This window comes from Symphalangus syndactylus, chromosome 2, assembly GCF_028878055.3.
Source record: "Symphalangus syndactylus isolate Jambi chromosome 2, NHGRI_mSymSyn1-v2.1_pri, whole genome shotgun sequence".
NCBI lineage: Eukaryota > Metazoa > Chordata > Mammalia > Primates > Hylobatidae > Symphalangus > Symphalangus syndactylus.
Window position 1 is genome coordinate 77,189,744 of NC_072424.2, and position 16,943 is coordinate 77,206,686.

The following is a 16,943-nucleotide window of genomic DNA, read 5'->3' on the forward strand; positions in this document are numbered from 1 at the left end:
AGGTTTTAGTAATCTGTGCTGCCTCATCATGATCAGTATCACCAAATCCAGCCACCTAGCACCCGGTATCCCACCCTGAGCTTTAGGGGGTCAGTATAGAGATCAAGAGAAGAAACTCAGGCCCAGCTTTAACCCAGTCACCCCCCACTGGCAAGGGGTTGCCCCCTTAACATTCTTGAATAGCTCTGAGCTCTGGGAAGAAAGCTGCTTTCCAGAAGCATCAAAATCCAATCTTGTGTTGCTGCTCGGAGAAGCTTGAGAACCACAAGATAAGGTGTATAAAACCACAGAAAGGGTTTGACAACAACCCAAGGCACACTCCCCAGAGGGTAGCTCTTCTACATGTGTTAACCTACTCATCCCCCTCCCCCTGCCTATTTCCTACAAGAGTCCAGCCTTGTCTTTGGATTCTGAGCTCACTGAAGCCGGTTTTCCCTTTCTCAGCATGCCAGAGCTATAAGAGGGCCGCAGTGTGGCACCTGCCTTTCCAAGGTTTTTGATCTACACTGCAAGGCAGAGTTGTACCCATATGTTCTTTACCTTTCCCTCAACACAGGCCTGTCTCTGAGTTTCCCTGACTCTGCTATAGTCATCTGCTCCCTGAAGAGCATCAACACTGCTTCATGGTCTAGGCTTCCCAATCTGGAGGGATGGAACCCCAAAGGCATTTCTGGGTAAGAGCAACCTACAGATTTTCTATGACTAATCACAAAAGCTTAACCTTGCTGTTCTCTGAGAATATTTTCACCTTCCAGGAACTAAGTGATCACCCAAATATCTATATACTTGGAAAACAAAGTTGCTTGATTGTTTTATTCTACAGCAAAATACAATCATTCTGAAAAGCAAAACCACACTGTCATTACACATGCTTAGGAAGGTGACATGAAGCAGCAAATGATTCATTTTTACTGCCTCTGAAGGGAAGCACTACTTTGCAACTCCCTACTCTTTATTACACAGTCAAGGTCACACTGACGTTTACTAAAATAACTAAAAAGTCTGGTTCTTAAAAATGCGTTGATCCAATGTCAACGAAGACTGAAAAATAATGACTCCTCAAGCCATTTTCTGACTCAATAAAATGCTGTAGCCTGGCAAAAAAAAAAGTAGAAGAAAAGCACATTACATTTTTTATTAATCAAATGAAGTCTGCTGGAAATCAGATTTTTTTTTCACTTCCACTTACAAATTCCATTTACCACTTCGCTCTTTCAGAAGCAGCCCCCAAAAAGAGATCATTTCTCCTTAAGCATTTCAACCTAGAGGCTGGGCAGCAAGCCTCCTGATGAAGGGCACAGCTTCAACTCACAAGGCTCAGGATCTCTAAATCAGTGACAATGCTCCACATTTAAATCTGTACTCTGCTTCCAGGGGCAACCTAATCAAACGTGCTTAAAAATTACTTTGAAGACCACATTTTAACTTGCCAGTGGAAGTCGTGGCAATTTTAGAAAATGTTCTAAAGAAGTCATCCTGACATAATTTAACTTCTGTACTTCAAAGCACAATTCTTAAGAAACCAAGGTAGTAGTCAGGTCAGAAAACAGCAGGGGCCTTAGGTCTGGCAGCCTGGATTTGAGTCTGGGCTTCACTTGTTAGTGGTTGTGTGACTGTTGGCAAGTCATTCAACCTTTCTGTGCCTCGTTTTTCTTATCTGTCAAATGGGTGGTGTTCCATTGACTTTGCACTAGAGTCTATCTTCCATTCATATTTTGTATCTCATGGCCACAGCTGGGAATCTCTGTGTTAACATGGGACACAACTATACAATTCTTATTTTCATTATCTGATTTCACATCCACTTCCAAGGTCACACCTGTAATCTATGTAGGCCTGATAACAGAAATACTAAAAAGGCAAAAGACAAAGCAGGGTTTTGTCTGATAAATCTTCTATCAGTTTTCCTGGCACCAAGAGTGATACCCAGCACACAGAATCACATGATATAGAATATTTAAAAATAGGGCCGGGTGCGGTGGCTCACGCCTGTAATCCCAGCACTTTGGGAGGCCGAGGCGGGTGGATCACGAGGTCAGGAGATCAAGACCATCCTGGTTAACACGGTGAAAGCCCCTCTCTACTAAAAATACAAAAAAATTAGCCGGGCGTGGTGGTGGGCGCCTGTAGTCCCAGCTACTCGGGAGGCTGAGGCAGGAGAATGGCGTGAACCTGGGAGGCGGAGCTTGCAGTGAGCCAAGATGGCGCCACTGCACTCCAGCCTGGGCGACAGAGCAAGACTCTGTCTCCAAAAAAAAAAAAAAAAAAACCACACACACACAAAAAAAAATAGAAGAAATGGAAAATATATATGCACAAATATGTATATATAGATGACTCAAAATTATGCATAAAAATATTGGAAACATATGCACCAAAATGGTAACAGTTGTTAGCAATGGGTTAGAAGATTACAGCAACAAGTGAGGGAGGGATGGGAAAATATATTTTTTAAAAATTGCAGTGACTTATTTTCCTTCCTTATGCTTTTCTGAGCCTTCCCAAATTTCTCCAATAAATTCTAAAATCAGAAAAAAGATTTTTGTTATAAAGACATTTTTCCCAGAAAACAATGTTTCCAATTAAGTTGTGTTACATACAAAATCAGTGACAGTGATTATGAGAATAACTATTTATTTAGCACTTCCTATGGGCCAGGCCCTGCAGTAAGTACTTTACAGAAAGCATTTTGTTTAGTCCCCACCCACTGTGATGTAGGTATTGTTCTGATCCTCATTTTGCAAATAAGCAACTCAAGTTATTTGTGTGAAATCAAAGAGCTGGTAAGCGGTGATACTCCAGACGTGAACCCGGGATCCGACTCCAGGATTCCCACCCCCATATGCCAGCCACTAGGCTTCCTACCACTAGCCACGCTGGTTCCCGAAAACCTCACCTTTCTGTTTTTGATTTTCATGTCTTCTTTGCTCTTTACTGACTCTCATTCCATTTTGGGGGTGTTCGGAAATAAACAGTGTATGTATTTCTGGCATGTGGAGGCAGTCAGGCAACCACTACACATAGTTATCTGCTGTGAACACACACACCTTCCCCAAGGGGGACATAAGAACATGAGAATTAAAAAGTAAACCCTCCACCTGTCAGCTCTCACAGCACCACAAACCTCTCCTTCCAGACGCTGGTCATGCCTGCCCTCCACATTTGCCTGCTGTTTGATTACTTCTACATGCCGACCACTTTTCGGAGCACTTTGCATGCATTACTTTTCTTCTCACCATTACTGTTCCTACTTTACACAAGGAAATTCAGGCCCAGAGAAGTCAAGAGACTTGCCCAAGGCCTCAGAGCTGGGGTTTGAGTTCTGGAGTTATCATTCTCAAGTCAATGAAGAATGAAGGCACACCTCTCCATTTTCTAAAAAATGTTTCCCTTATTAGGATTGCTTCATTTTATTTCTGTAGGTCCTGAATATTTTGTATAAATCATACTTCTAAGATTTTTAAATTATATTTTCCAACTGGTTATTTGAGATACTCAAGAAAACTTGTTCACATGTTAGCTTTGTATCCTTCATAAACTTACTGAATTCTCTCATTAACTGTAATAATTTTAGTTGATTCTCCATTATATCAGTTACATAATCTCCTAATTTCTATAAATACTAATTTTGCCTCCTCCTTTCCAATATAAAGATATATTTTTTTCATGTTGTACAACAACATTGTCAGAACCCTCCCAAAACTACATTAAATAATAGCAAGAGCAGGCATCTTTGTTTTGTAATTCAACTGGGGATGCTCCTAGTGACTCAACACTAAGTATGATACCAGTTGTTGGCTTAATATAATACCCTTCCATCGTGTTCAGGAACTAGTCTTTGAGTCCTATTTTACTAAGAGTTTTTATCAGGAATGAATACTGAACTTCATCATCAAATGTCTTCCCAGTACTGAGATAATTATGACTATCCTCCTAGCTATTCATGATAAATATTATTAATGTATTTCATATCATAAACCATATTTTCTATTCTAACTCTACCGGATTTGACTGTATTTTTCATATATGAAAATAAAAATTAGCTAATTTTGTTTAACTAATGTTTTATGTAGTTTGAATTTCATTTACTTTGGTTTGAATTAAGTTACAATTTTTAAAACTATATCCATAGCTATTCACTATGCCTGTCTCCTGTCTCTCTTTACCACCTCCCACTAGGCCTAATTCATCCCCCATAATGCCAACAGAGCCGCTTTTCTAGATCACACATGTGGCTCCTTCTCTCTTATTCTCAGCAATCTGCAACATCACCATGTTTCTGTATTATAAAGTATACATCTTTTAGCATGATAATTACTGTCCTTTATAAGATGGCCCCAAACTATCTTTTAATCTTCATTTCAACCATGATTCCCAAATGCCACTCACTTGGGATTCTTTTTCTCATGATTTTCCAAAAAAGTCCTTCCTTATTTTCTTCACTGGGACAACTCTTTTCTTTCTTGGGCCAATGCACTGCCGCCTCATCTACGGCCCTCCCCAGTCCTCCCTGCTATTTCATCCCAGAGCACCAAGTACACGTCTCTGTCGTGGGACTTGCCCCAGCCTGACTTGTGCAGTTCCTCATTTGGAGCAGAGGTCCGCCAACTTCTGTGAGGAGTCAGATGGTGAATATTTCAGGCTCTCCAGGCCTCATGGGCACATTTCTGTTACATTTTTTCTCTATGCTTTAATAAAGTAAAAACCATTATTAGCTCACAGGCCATATGAAAACAGGCCACCAGGGATCAGCAGTACTTTGCCTCTCCTGGTTTACAGCCTCATCATCCCCTGGACTATAAGCTAGTTGAGAGGGGGGAAAATCTCTAACCCATCTTCATATTCCTCAGCTCCTGGCACTTGGGAAATGTTCAAATCACTGAAGTTGATTGACCAGGAACACTGATAACTAATGTATCCTGATGAGTCAGATATACATCCATGGACAATTATTTCCCCAAATCTTGAGCTATTTCAACAAAAAGTAATTTTGGATTTTGAGTCTCTTAGGCATCTGGGCATTAAAAATGAGCCACATCCGTGGGGATGGCAGGGAGGTAGTTTGAATTTCACTTATTCAATAAATGAAATGAGGCTTTTTGCCTCATTTAGTAAGACAAATTATGATATTCAGCCAAAGAGCCTCTCCCTCCCCAAATATAGAAAAAGTGCTTCTCTTATCACAGAGTTCACAACTACACTGCTCCCTGGGCCTCACAGAATACAACGCCAGCTAACTCCAACTTTTCAGCTAGCCCGCTCAGCTTCTCATCCCAGAAAATCCAGACTTTTGATGCTATTTTGAATATTTATCATGTATCCAGCCTAGCTATCAGTGATTCCGTTTTCTTCCATCTCCTGAAAACTGGGGAGAAAGCATTGTCTAAATCGCTAAACGTCAGAGAAACAATTGTCAGTTACCATTATTATTGCTATCACCCTGCTCCCTGATTTTCCCAACCAGAAATGTCCGGAAAAGTGAAGGTCGCCCCTCTCTGGTTAAAAAAGCCACACTATTAAAGATGTGTGGTACTTATAGCATAATTTCTGTCATAATTCCAGGGACTCAATTCCTTGTTTACTGAGGCTCACAACAGCACGAGCCGGTGAGGCAGGGGAGGAAGCCCGGAACAGACATAGCCATTGTTAAGGAGAAATGGCCCAGTTGTGAGCCTGGTTTTTGAGGCCAAGAGTCCAGCATTAAGTTTCCAAAGGAATGAGGCAAACTTGAGGTTAATTCCATTCACATCTACATCAAGCAGGTCTACCTGGTCCCAGTGGAGCAAAACAACAGAAGGCCTAGACAACGTCAATTCTGCAAGCCAGACAGAGCTTTTGAAGGAGTCCAGCCAGTATCAAGCCCCCACCCCCATAACATAACTCCCGTAACGAAGCTAGCCAAGAGCTGGATGTGGTACTGCGATCTGCCCTCTGAAGGCTGGGGTTCAAGGAAGGACCTCAGGTCTAGCAACTGTCTGAAATGTAGAGCAGAAAGACACAGTCGGAGTGGGTCACTCTGCAAGGGACAGGTTATATCCAGCACGGCCTCTACCCAGCATGGCTTCCAGTTCCTAAGGCACGAGGTGGTCTTTAACAAAACGAATTCTAAACTCTACTTCCTAGCAGAGGTGAGGTATTTAATGTGCTCTAGAATGAGGATGAGGGTGAATCTAGAAATTACTGCAGAGGAGGGAGAGCCAGTGAAAAGCCACCTTCTGCAGAAAAAACTAGTAGCCCTCAAAGGACCTGGTCAGATGGCCTAGTCACATAGAGGACTTGGCTCCCTGTACATTAGCTATCCCCCAGGAGAAGCCACTATTTCACACACAGAAGGTCCTGAATTCAACATCTGTTTATGAATTGTCATCTCTATGAATCAGGCTCTGCCCAGTGAAGAACCACATCAGCCCAGGCCCCCTCAGCCAGCCAGGGGAACAAGAGTGCATCATCCTATTCCCAGCCATCCTCACCGGCCCATGGATACACACTGCTCTCTGTGCTTCTCTTTTAGTGGTTTTCCAAACAAAATTATATCATTGTGTGTGACAAATGCAAAATCAGGGTTAAAATGTGCTAGTAATAAGAGGACTAAGAATACAAACAGGAATAAGAGGGGTGAGAAAATGACAAATGTTCCACATATACAGGGAATGGATCAGAATCAGTGCTGTCAGCAGGTCTCTTAAACTCTTGACGTCAATGGGTACACAGTTGAACCTCTGTGCAGTGTGTTCCTAAAGCAACCTGTGACCCTGACCTGTTTATAAACATTAGTGCTTCCTTGCTCAAAATCCCTGTTTTCTTACAGCACATTCAGAAATGCCAGCATCACTTGCAGCCAGGTGGTGAGGCTGAAGCATGTTCCATACTCTCGTCACACGGGCTCACCATGCTAAAAACAGTCAAGTACCAGTGATTAAGTAGAAAGACACATGCTTTTGAAAATTAGAGGATTTGGTTAAATGTGGGGATTGCAATCTACACATGGAAGCAAAGAAATCCACCAAAATTAAAACATAAATTAGTGAACCAACAGTGCTTTACTAATCATGCAAAAGGAAAGAATAGCAAATATAGAATAGAAGGTGTGGTACATTACCCAAAAGCCCTGCTAAAGACCGCATGTCCTTCTCCATCAGCATGTAAATCTCTTCCTCGGAGAAGCGGCCAATGCCGTGGCCGTGCATCTCGCGTTTCACAATTCCTTTCGTTATGTGGCACACAACCCACCTCAGCAGGTTGCTGAAGGGACCACCACCACTAAGAGAGAGCATCTTCCGGGTCTCATTGAGATTGTCCACCCACTGGCAATAAGCTAACGTCCTGGAATTGTGTGGAAACAAGTTACTACTGTGCATCAGGTACATAACAGCTCCACAGGGTCACTTTAGAATGAGTCGTTCAGAATTTACTACACTCTGGAGGAACTGAATAACTGCAGCTTTAATAAAGAGCAATCTGCATGGCAGCTGTCACAACAGGCTCTAGTCAATGCCTAGACTTAAGGGATTGTGGAAGAAATGGGAAAAAATCCAGATAAAGATGCCATCAAACCTTTCCTGGTACCCACCCTCAGACCTCTCCCCTCCCCTCCCAGTGCCACGTTTCTGCCTTCTCTCACACAACCCCACAGAAAACAAGTAGAAACCCACTGGAAAAATCTTTGAGTCAGGAGAGTGAGCACCCATGGGGGCACAGGGCAGGAGGCAGTAGTGACTGGGGTGTTGGCATCATTCTCTTTCCTGAGCAAAATGATGGTTCCACAGGTTTATGCTTGGTGTTCATTAATTAAACTGCACATTTGTTTTGTATACTCTGCATACGCATTTTACATTTTATGACATAAAAGAGTTAAAAAAAAAAAAGAAATTTCTGAAAGAAACCTTTTTGCCTTTTTAAAAAAAGATACAGGGTCTTGTTATGTTGTCCAAGCTGGACTCTATAACTCCTGGGCTCAAGTGATTCCCCCAGGTCAACCCCCAGAGTAGCTGTGACTACAGGCACGCACCACCACACCCAGCCTTTTTGCTTTTTCGATAGCGCATTAGGGAGTAAGTGCACCTGTCCATCTTTATTATAAATTAAAATATTATGTAAATGATTTGCTCTCCGAGAAAATCAACTCTTTACCTCAGTTTGTTCTCAAGAACTCTAAAGGGAACACAACTGCCAGTGGAACTTGGCTGAATCCTTTTTCCCGTCTAGGTGATCCTAGTGGTAAACTTGCTTATTCGGGTGCTCCTGAAAACAGTATAATCCGCATGGCGAGGCCAGCAGCTATTCACTGTTCAAACATTTTGCTGGCCACCATACCCAGGTCTTTGCTCATTTTATTCTCCAAATCGCAAGAATTTTTTTTATGGCTAATAGTGCTAGTAGATAGAAATTCAAAAGGTTTTCTACCAAAGGCTGAAGAGAATGTAGCTGTGTGGGACTACAGGCATAAAACATTTTCCTTTTTCCTCCCTAACGAGTAATAAAAGATGTATTGGCAATCACCTCTACTCTTAGTGCTGGCTGATATAGCAGTAATGGCCACTTCAAAAAATTCAGAAGCCAGGTGTGGTGGTACATGCCTGTAGTCCCAGCTACTCGAGAGGGCAAGGCAGGAGGATCGCTTGGGCCCAGGAGTTTGAGGCCAACCTGGGCAACACATAGTGGGGCCACTGTATCAATCAATAAATAAAAACTTAGAAATAAAAAGAAATTCATGGAATTGGAAAGCGTCAGAGCCAGAATGCTGCGTTTTTTTAAGGTTTTTTGTTTTTTTTTAATCAAAGGGGTGAAAAATATTTTGAGAGAGAACTCAAGGAATGACAGTAAATCACGGCTACCATGAAATGCTGTTTTCCACCTCAAGGGGGAAAAAAGGCATTTTGATCATTTTATATAGTTCTGTTCTTTAAGAGTTCTCTGTTCTAAAAACAAATAAAAATAAGAAATAGATTTCTCTAAAATTGCTGGATTCCTGATTTTCACCAAAAAGTCTTACAGCCAATTTCAACATACTCCCTGTGCTGTAGCTATAGCTGTTCTTGGCTACCTTTTTAAATGAATGCCCATAAATCTGATTAGAAAGCTTTGTGTGACTCTTTTGGTAAGTCTCAAAATAGAGTACTGAAGAATCAAGAAATAGTTTTTCCCCAAAACAGGAAGAAGTACATCACAATAGTGACTAATGAATGTGTATAGTCAGAGCATTCCATTGATCTTTCAATACAGAATATCTCACATTTTTTCTAGTAAATTCTATATAGACATGGAAACAAAATGCTTTCCTACTTGCTCCTTTTTTCACACCTGCAGTAATTAAGATGACAATTTTCACATTCCCTTAGAATAATTCAGCACTTTTACTCTAATTGTATTAGGTCTAAATTCACAACAAAAAGTTACACAACCTTTTACCATTCTGGAATTCAATGGTCTTAGGATAAAACTAGATTATTCTAAATTGAACATGAACAAGTAATAATAGCATCCGAAAAGCATCTAAAGTATAAAAATGCGGAATGTGTGGCTCTAAGCTGACAGGTTAGAAAGGGAAAAAAATCCTTTGTAGACAAATTACACAGATTTGATCATAGCGTAACTGATCGAGCTCACCAGGCAGAGCAGAGGGTGAAGGTGTACGCATGAAGACCATCAGCTGCCTGACGAACTGCAAGAACTTCTGTAAGGGGCACGTGGGTACAGGCTACATTTGAGAAAGCCTGTAAGAGGTGAGGCTGGAGGCGCCGGCAAGGGCCCAATCAGGACAGGCCTGAGGACAGGGAGCTGAACTTTATTCCAAAAGCAAAGGTTAACTGCTGGAAGGCTTTAAACAGACAAGAAACATAGTCAGATTTGTGGCAATGTAAAGGAAGAACTGGAAGGTGGAGAAAATGCTAGCAGGAAGGCCAGTTACCAGACTACAGCAAAACCGGGCAAGAGATGATGCACTGGGTGAGGCAAACGCAGAAGGAATCCATAGGAGAAATATTGCGATAGAAGAAAAAGAATTTAATGGACTACAATGGATGTAAAGATTTATGGGTAAGGAGAAACTAGGTATTTTCTCCTAAAATGGTAGTTTGAGTGGATGGTAATACCATTAACCAATACTAGATTGTACAAGGTAGAATATATTTGGATGATGAAAGATTGGTTAACCTGTAGCATTTGAAGGTCCCATGGAACCCCTAAGTGAAGATGTCTAGAAGGCTGAGAACTCAGGAGATAGGTTTAGACTCCAGATACAGAACTGGTGAGCAGGGGCATGTCGGTGATGGTTTTAAAGCTGTGAGAGGAGATGAGGTCACCTTAGGAAGTTTCTAGAGTGTTGAGGAAACCATAGTTCAAGGGCAAGTTAGAAGATGTGAAGGCCAAGCTGAAAGAGGCAGCTTGGAGAGAAGTAGGGACATCTTTCTCTGCGCTTCAGAAAGAGAGAGTGTTGTAAGGGGTGAGGGGCTACAGAGAAGTTTAGAATTCCTGCCTGATGACTTCAGCTTCCTCCATCGCATGGGAAATGGGGGCACGCACACAAGGTGAAAACATAGCAGTGTAGAGAGTTTTAGCAGCAGCAGGCACGAAGGGAGAGGCAGCTGTTCTGGGCCATACAACTTGGTAGGGAGGAGTCTCTGCCAGTGCAGTGGTGTGGGAGTCTCTACCTGCAGCAGGCTGAATGCAGGACACAGAAGAAGAAACACTGGCTTGATTCAGAATTTCACAGCTAGAAGTAACCTCAGAAACTGTTTGGTCTTCCTCTCTTCTCCTTCTACCTTGCTCTTGATTTTTCTTCCTCTCTTTCACTCTCTGTGCCCAGTATTACTGACCAGTGTCAGGGAAGAGAAGTAAATGAGGGCCAGGCAGGTCTTTAAGGGTTATGGCCAGTGAAATGTGTATAAACTTTAAATACCAAAGAAAATAGATGCTTCATAGATTCCTAAATCAACTACCACACATAGAAGACATCACACTGTATATGTTTCCATGTTATTGCAAACAAGAATCCACCTCCTTTCACAATCAAGATTCTTGAAAACTCTGTTCACATGGTTGGAGCCTCTACCCCAACTACTCTACCAAAATCACTCTTGTTCAAGTCAACAGTGCAACATCTAAATAAACCATCTTTCTATATTCTTGAACTCTCTAAAGTATCTGACACTATTGGCCTCTTTCTTGGAACTTCCCCTTAGCTTACACCGCTACTGCTTTTCCTTCCACCCCTTACATATTCCCAGGATCTCTATCTTCATTCCTCCTATCTTCCTACTCCACACTCGTGGAGCCATCCAACTCACACCTATGACTTCACACTCATGTCTCCCATATCCAGCCCTCTCTCCTGAGATCCATGGACCCTATGTGGATGACCCTCAGGAACTGCAAACCAACATTTCCAAAACTGCACTCATCATCTTTGCTCCATTCAAACCTGATTCTCATCGCCCAAGCCAGAATCCCAGGAGTTATTCTCCACTGCCCCCTCTCCCTCACTCCTGACAGCCAGTCACCCTGTGAATTTGCCCTTTCTCCAACTCCATAAACACTGCAGTTCAGCCCTTCATTATTTCTTAACTACAAGGAACATGGCCTCCTACCAGGTCCCCTGACATCCCCTCAAGGCCCTTCAGAAATGCATTTGCTCCAATGTATACAAAGAGCTTCCTAAACACAAACCTAATCATAACAGTAATGCTTCTTAGAGTCATTCATTAATACCCCACAGCTCCTTTGCATGGCATGCCAGCCCCTCTCCCCACCGTCTAACCCCTCTATGACCTGGCCCTTCTCGGGCCCCATCCCCCAGCACTGACTCCCATGCACCCTATGTACAAGCCATACAGAATTACATGCACCTCCCTGCTATAGACTGAGCGTTCATGTCCCTCTAAAATTCATGTGTTGAAACCTAACCCCCAGTGTGTTGGTATGTGGAGGTGGGGCCTTTGGGATTATGATTAGGTCATAAGGGCAGAGCCCTCGATTAGTGCCCTTATAAAAGAGACCCCAGAGAGCTGCCTTGGCCCTTCCACCATATGAGGTTATGGTGAGAAAGATGACCATCTATGAACCAGGAAGCTGGCCCTCACCAGACACCAAATCCACTGATGCTTTGATCATGGATTCGCCAGACTCTGGAGCCGTGAGAAATAAACTTCTGTTCTTTATGAGCCACCCAGTCGAAAGTATTCTGTTATGACAGCCCAACGGCCTAATATACTCCCCAAATGCCTCCTTCTTGCCTCTAAACTTCTGCAGATGTTGCTCCCTCTGTCTAGGCATCCTAACCTTTCCCTACCACCAGCCCCTCCATCTGCCACTCCAACTGTCCTTGGATTCCGTTTTGACAATACCTCCTCTGTAAAGCCTTCTCCCCTTCTCTCTAGTAATGGCTGGCTGCCTTTTCTTGGTTCTTCAAACCCTCCCCCAGCACTAACCATTACAAAGGCTTGATGTCTGCCTCCAGCCTTTGAGCCACTTGATAACAGGTATACATACCATCCTGGCCACTAACAGTCATTCATTAAGTTTGCAGAAATAATGAATTATTGATTAAATGAAAAAAGGCTTTGCTTTTGAGCCAGCTACTGCTAAGTAGTGTTTCTAAGGGATGACACATACTTAAGTAGAAAAATGGGAAAAGAGAACAAAGAGATGTGCCTATGGGAAATGAAGAAGGGGCTGCCACTTTTCTCTTGGAATCCATGGCTCTTCACTCTCCACTGGGAGGAGACCCACTGCAAAAGGAATCATGAATCATTAGCTGGAGAGGACAGAGAGGGTCAATTTGGAAAGCAGACAAGGCTAAGCAATTAATTTATCATTTTGAGGATCTATTTCAAGAAGTTGAAATACTAATTTTCCTCATCACAACGAATGTCTCTAATCTCTTCTGCAAAAATGGGGTCAAAGAGATTTTTTAAAAGACTATCTTAGAACAGAGGAACAAAACCTGCTCAAAAATGTTTAAAGGTGAACAAGAAAACAGTCAAAGGGAAGCTGACCCCTGATATTTTAATGAAGATATCACGCATTATAACTTAATACCTGGCCTGTGATAGAAATGAATATTTATAAGTGGGAACCCATAACAAACTACAATTTGGTGACTGAGTATCAACACCTGGACTTCCAACTCATGAGAATGCCTTTCTCTGCATAGGGCTACATCCTTGCTGTCTTTTGCTTATACTCTGAATATCTACTCAAGAATATAGGAGCATATGATATGTTTCTGTAGTTTCACCAAGTTTCACAAGCATTACATCAACTCCTCCAAACAGGGGCCCTCACTACATCTAAAACTGGGGTGGGGAGAAAAGAAAGAAAAGGAGAACATATGAACAAAGTTATAATCAGAAAGAGTAGTCTCTTGGCTTTTAGAAAAGATCTTGGTTAAGTCAATTTTTGAAACTATCCCATCTTCCCCCATCTCCTGAACTACACTCAAAATTGTAAAATTATGGCCAACCTAGAAGCAAGTTTGAATTCACTGTTCTAATGCCTGTGTGTGTGCATGTGTGCACACACACACACAGGCATTAGAACAATTTTTGTTATTTTTTTTAGAGACATGGTCTCACTCTGTCGCCCAGGATGTAGTGCAGTAGCGCGATCACGGCTCAATGCAGCCTCAAACTCCTGGGCTCAAAAGATCCTCCCGCCTCAGTCGCCACCACACCTGACTGTTTTGTAGAGAGAGGGTTTTGCCATGTTGCCCAGGGTGGTCTCGAACTCCTGGGCTCAAGCAATCCTCCCACTTCAGCTTTACAAAGTGCTGAGATTACAAGCATGAGCCACCACGACTGGCCCTAATGCCTATATTTTTATGGGTGAAAATATTATAATAACTAAGTAGTCTGAAAATGATACCCATATGGGGTTGAAAGACTCTGAAGATGCTCACTGACATCCACAAGGGGGCAGTACGTCACACTGAAGAAGCTGTAGTGTGTTACCCAAAATCAGTTTCATTCCAGTCATTTGACCCACGTCAAGCTGACTTCCCTTTACACCAGCTTCTCTGCACTTACGCATTCAGTACAACAAAGGGGATTTTTAAAAACTGTGTTCTTGATCTTCAGTAATAGTTTTTATAATGCAAGGGGGACATCAGTGTATAGATTTCAAGTGGAAGAAAAGCCACTTTAGAGCTGAGTGTGTTTATTTGAATAGACCTAAAACAGTTTCAGAATTATGTGATGTAACATAACAATGCTAGCTTTCCATCGTCTTTGCTTTTCATAAAATCATGCCTGGGGTGTTTTTAAGGTTTCAGGCCAAAATAAACATATGAAAACTCCACATAATTGAATCAATTGAGTCAAACAAGGTAGGTTTATTAAATTTCCTCTTCTGGCTATGTGAGTATAGACACAACCTAGGAGCTCGCTGACTGTTAGAATTTAACAAGATATCATGGAAAGCTCATTCTTATAATATTTTCCTACAAATTTTGGTCAGATCCCTATATGCTGGGCCTCAGCTTCCACAGGTAGACATTTTGTGTGTGGCCTTGGAACCAGAAGAGGGGAGGAGGGGAGGTGCCTGAGGGAAGAGTATCTGAAGATTCTCCGCCTGGGGCAGGGGGAAAGGAGGGTCTTTTCTCCACTGGGATTTAGAGCTCTCCTAAAAGTCTCTTCAGGGTTTCCCCAAAGCAAGAAGTTGGCTAAAGGCTTGAGAACCTTAAGAAACAGATTTGTTTTTCCTTCTGCTACTAGGGACTAAATGGAACTGTGGGAATTAGCAGTGTTGCTTTGAAAGTTTATTAGATATGTGCATCTCAACAAAGACCTTTCCTCCCACCCTCACTATTTTTTCCTCAAATTAACCATTGAAAAGACATAAGCAAGAAATAATAGCTAACCCCTCCAACATTTTTCAAATTAAAAAGTGAATTAGAGAAATAAAATTGTCCTTAGAAGAGTCTACATATGACCCAAGCAGATCCCCAAGCCTTTGGGAATTTGCAGTCTACAAAATTTAGATCCTTTCCCATGGGGTACCACTTCCCAACTCTCACCTCCATCCCTTACCCCGCCCACACTCCACCCTGCATGGAGTATCAGCTCGGAGCTGGTGAAGGAAGAGATGGAAAGGGCAGGGCAGGGATGAACTTTTAGCAGGGAGTAAAGTTACATAAAATGACATGTACGCACACACAGAACAAAAAATAGTCATGTGTGGTAGTTGGAAATGTTGCTGGGTCAAAAACTTTCTAAGGGGAATATATATTTTCTAAACCATTATGGAAATCAAAGAGTTGTAGCCAAAGTGACAACTAAAATGTATGGCTTTCAGCTTTTCAGACAGCTAACAAAGCGACAGTTTTGGCAATCAATGCGCCCATCAATCAAATGAGGTAGTGCCTTGGAGGGCCTCTGTCGAGGGAAGGCACGCGGGTCACGTGGCCTTGTGCAGGTCCCTCCTTTCCCTTCACAGCAGCAGAACTGACTGGAGCTTAGTAAGCAAGTGTGATGGGCTCTTCGCGAGGCTTTTCTCAGAAGCTAAGTTTTTCCTGGAAGCTATGCATGTCAGACGCAGTCACGCATTCTGGTTCCCACTGTGACTGCTGCACACCTTGGGAGGGGAGCCCCAGCAGTTCCCCACCACTATTGTAAGGAAAAGACCCGGCTCATTCCATAAACACTGAGTCTGATTACTTCCACACTAATCTGTACCCCTGTCTCCAGCCTCTCCCCAGCCCCCTCCTTGCTGCCCACTCTATCACCTCTTTAGCGAGCGGGGGGTAGAAGTGGAGCTTAGGTCAGCCCTGGAATAAACTGGGCAAGAATCAAAAGTAAAAAGAGAAAAAGAGGGTCACTTAAAATCCGAGAGATATGAACAGCAAGTTCTCCATTTAGAAAGAGAGTGGAATAAATGAAATAGGGGAGGAGGAGGAGAAAGAACCTTCTCCAATCAACCCCATATTGAGGATATCACTCAGTGGGAGAGGTTTAATAAAAGCTACTGGGCCAGCATCTGCCTGCAGATAACGATTAATGCCAAAAACGATGGGCTTAACAATTTTTAATTCAATCTTTGGAAAAAGATAAAGTTTGCAGAAATCAAGAGAAACTTTCTCTATCTACTGGGATGTAGAGAAAGGTGCAGAAACTCCAGAAAATGGATGAAAGAAAAATTTTAAAAACCATAGACTAATGAGTTTGTAAAGCAAGAACCATATCTGCTTAACTCACATGGTACCACCGCCAGCTCAAGGCTACAAAAAACAGAACAGGGAAAACTCATCAACTCGTGTGATGGTTCAAACTTGGGGAATACAAACTAGGAGTATGCAATCAAGCCAAAGAAAATCAGAAAGGAGTAGTATGCTTTACTTCTGGAACATACAGAAGCTCTTGTTATCTATGGACAATTGACCCTAGGAATTCCATCTTGAGTTAGTCTTCCATTCCCCCTCTGAGTCTCTGACATAATATTACTTTAATTCAACAGTTTATACAGTATTGGTAAAAAGCTCTGAGTCCAATCAGTTCAACTATCTTCCTCAACTCAGTGAGTTCTAGTCTAGATCAAGGCCCATCAAATTATAGTCCACAGGCTAAGAAGTTTTTACACTGTTAAATGGTTGAAAAAAATCAAAAGAAGGATATGGTACATTAAATTAAATTCAAGTTTCAGTACCCATAATAAAGTTTTAGCAGAACATGGTCATGCTCATTTGTTGGCATACTCTATCACTGCTTCTGTGATAAAACAGCAGAGTTGACTAGTTGCAAAAGAGACGTACAGCCATCAAAGCCTAAAATATTTACTGGCTGGTCCTGTACAGAAATGGTTTGCTGACCCCTGGTCTAGGTAACCAGAAACTTAACAGTCATAATAACTTTGATGACTGAGCCACTCACTTCATCCAAAACTGTTAAGGTAGAAAACTGTTGAAAAGGTGGAAAGAGGATCTGAAAAGTGAAACAGAACTTGGGGCTTACTTC

At 42.2% G+C, this 16,943-nt stretch overlaps 1 protein-coding gene across 2 annotated transcripts in view; it reads right to left on the minus strand.

The window, feature by feature from the left end:
- Window positions 1-16,943, minus strand: part of FAXC (failed axon connections homolog, metaxin like GST domain containing) — a 75,164-nt gene that overhangs the window by 42,196 nt on the left and 16,025 nt on the right. For both annotated transcript variants that reach the window (XM_055259557.2, XM_055259550.2), the window contains one exon: window positions 7,100-7,323. In XM_055259557.2, coding sequence (XP_055115532.1) covers window positions 7,100-7,323 — 224 coding nt within the window. The remainder of the gene's footprint in view (window positions 1-7,099; window positions 7,324-16,943) is intronic.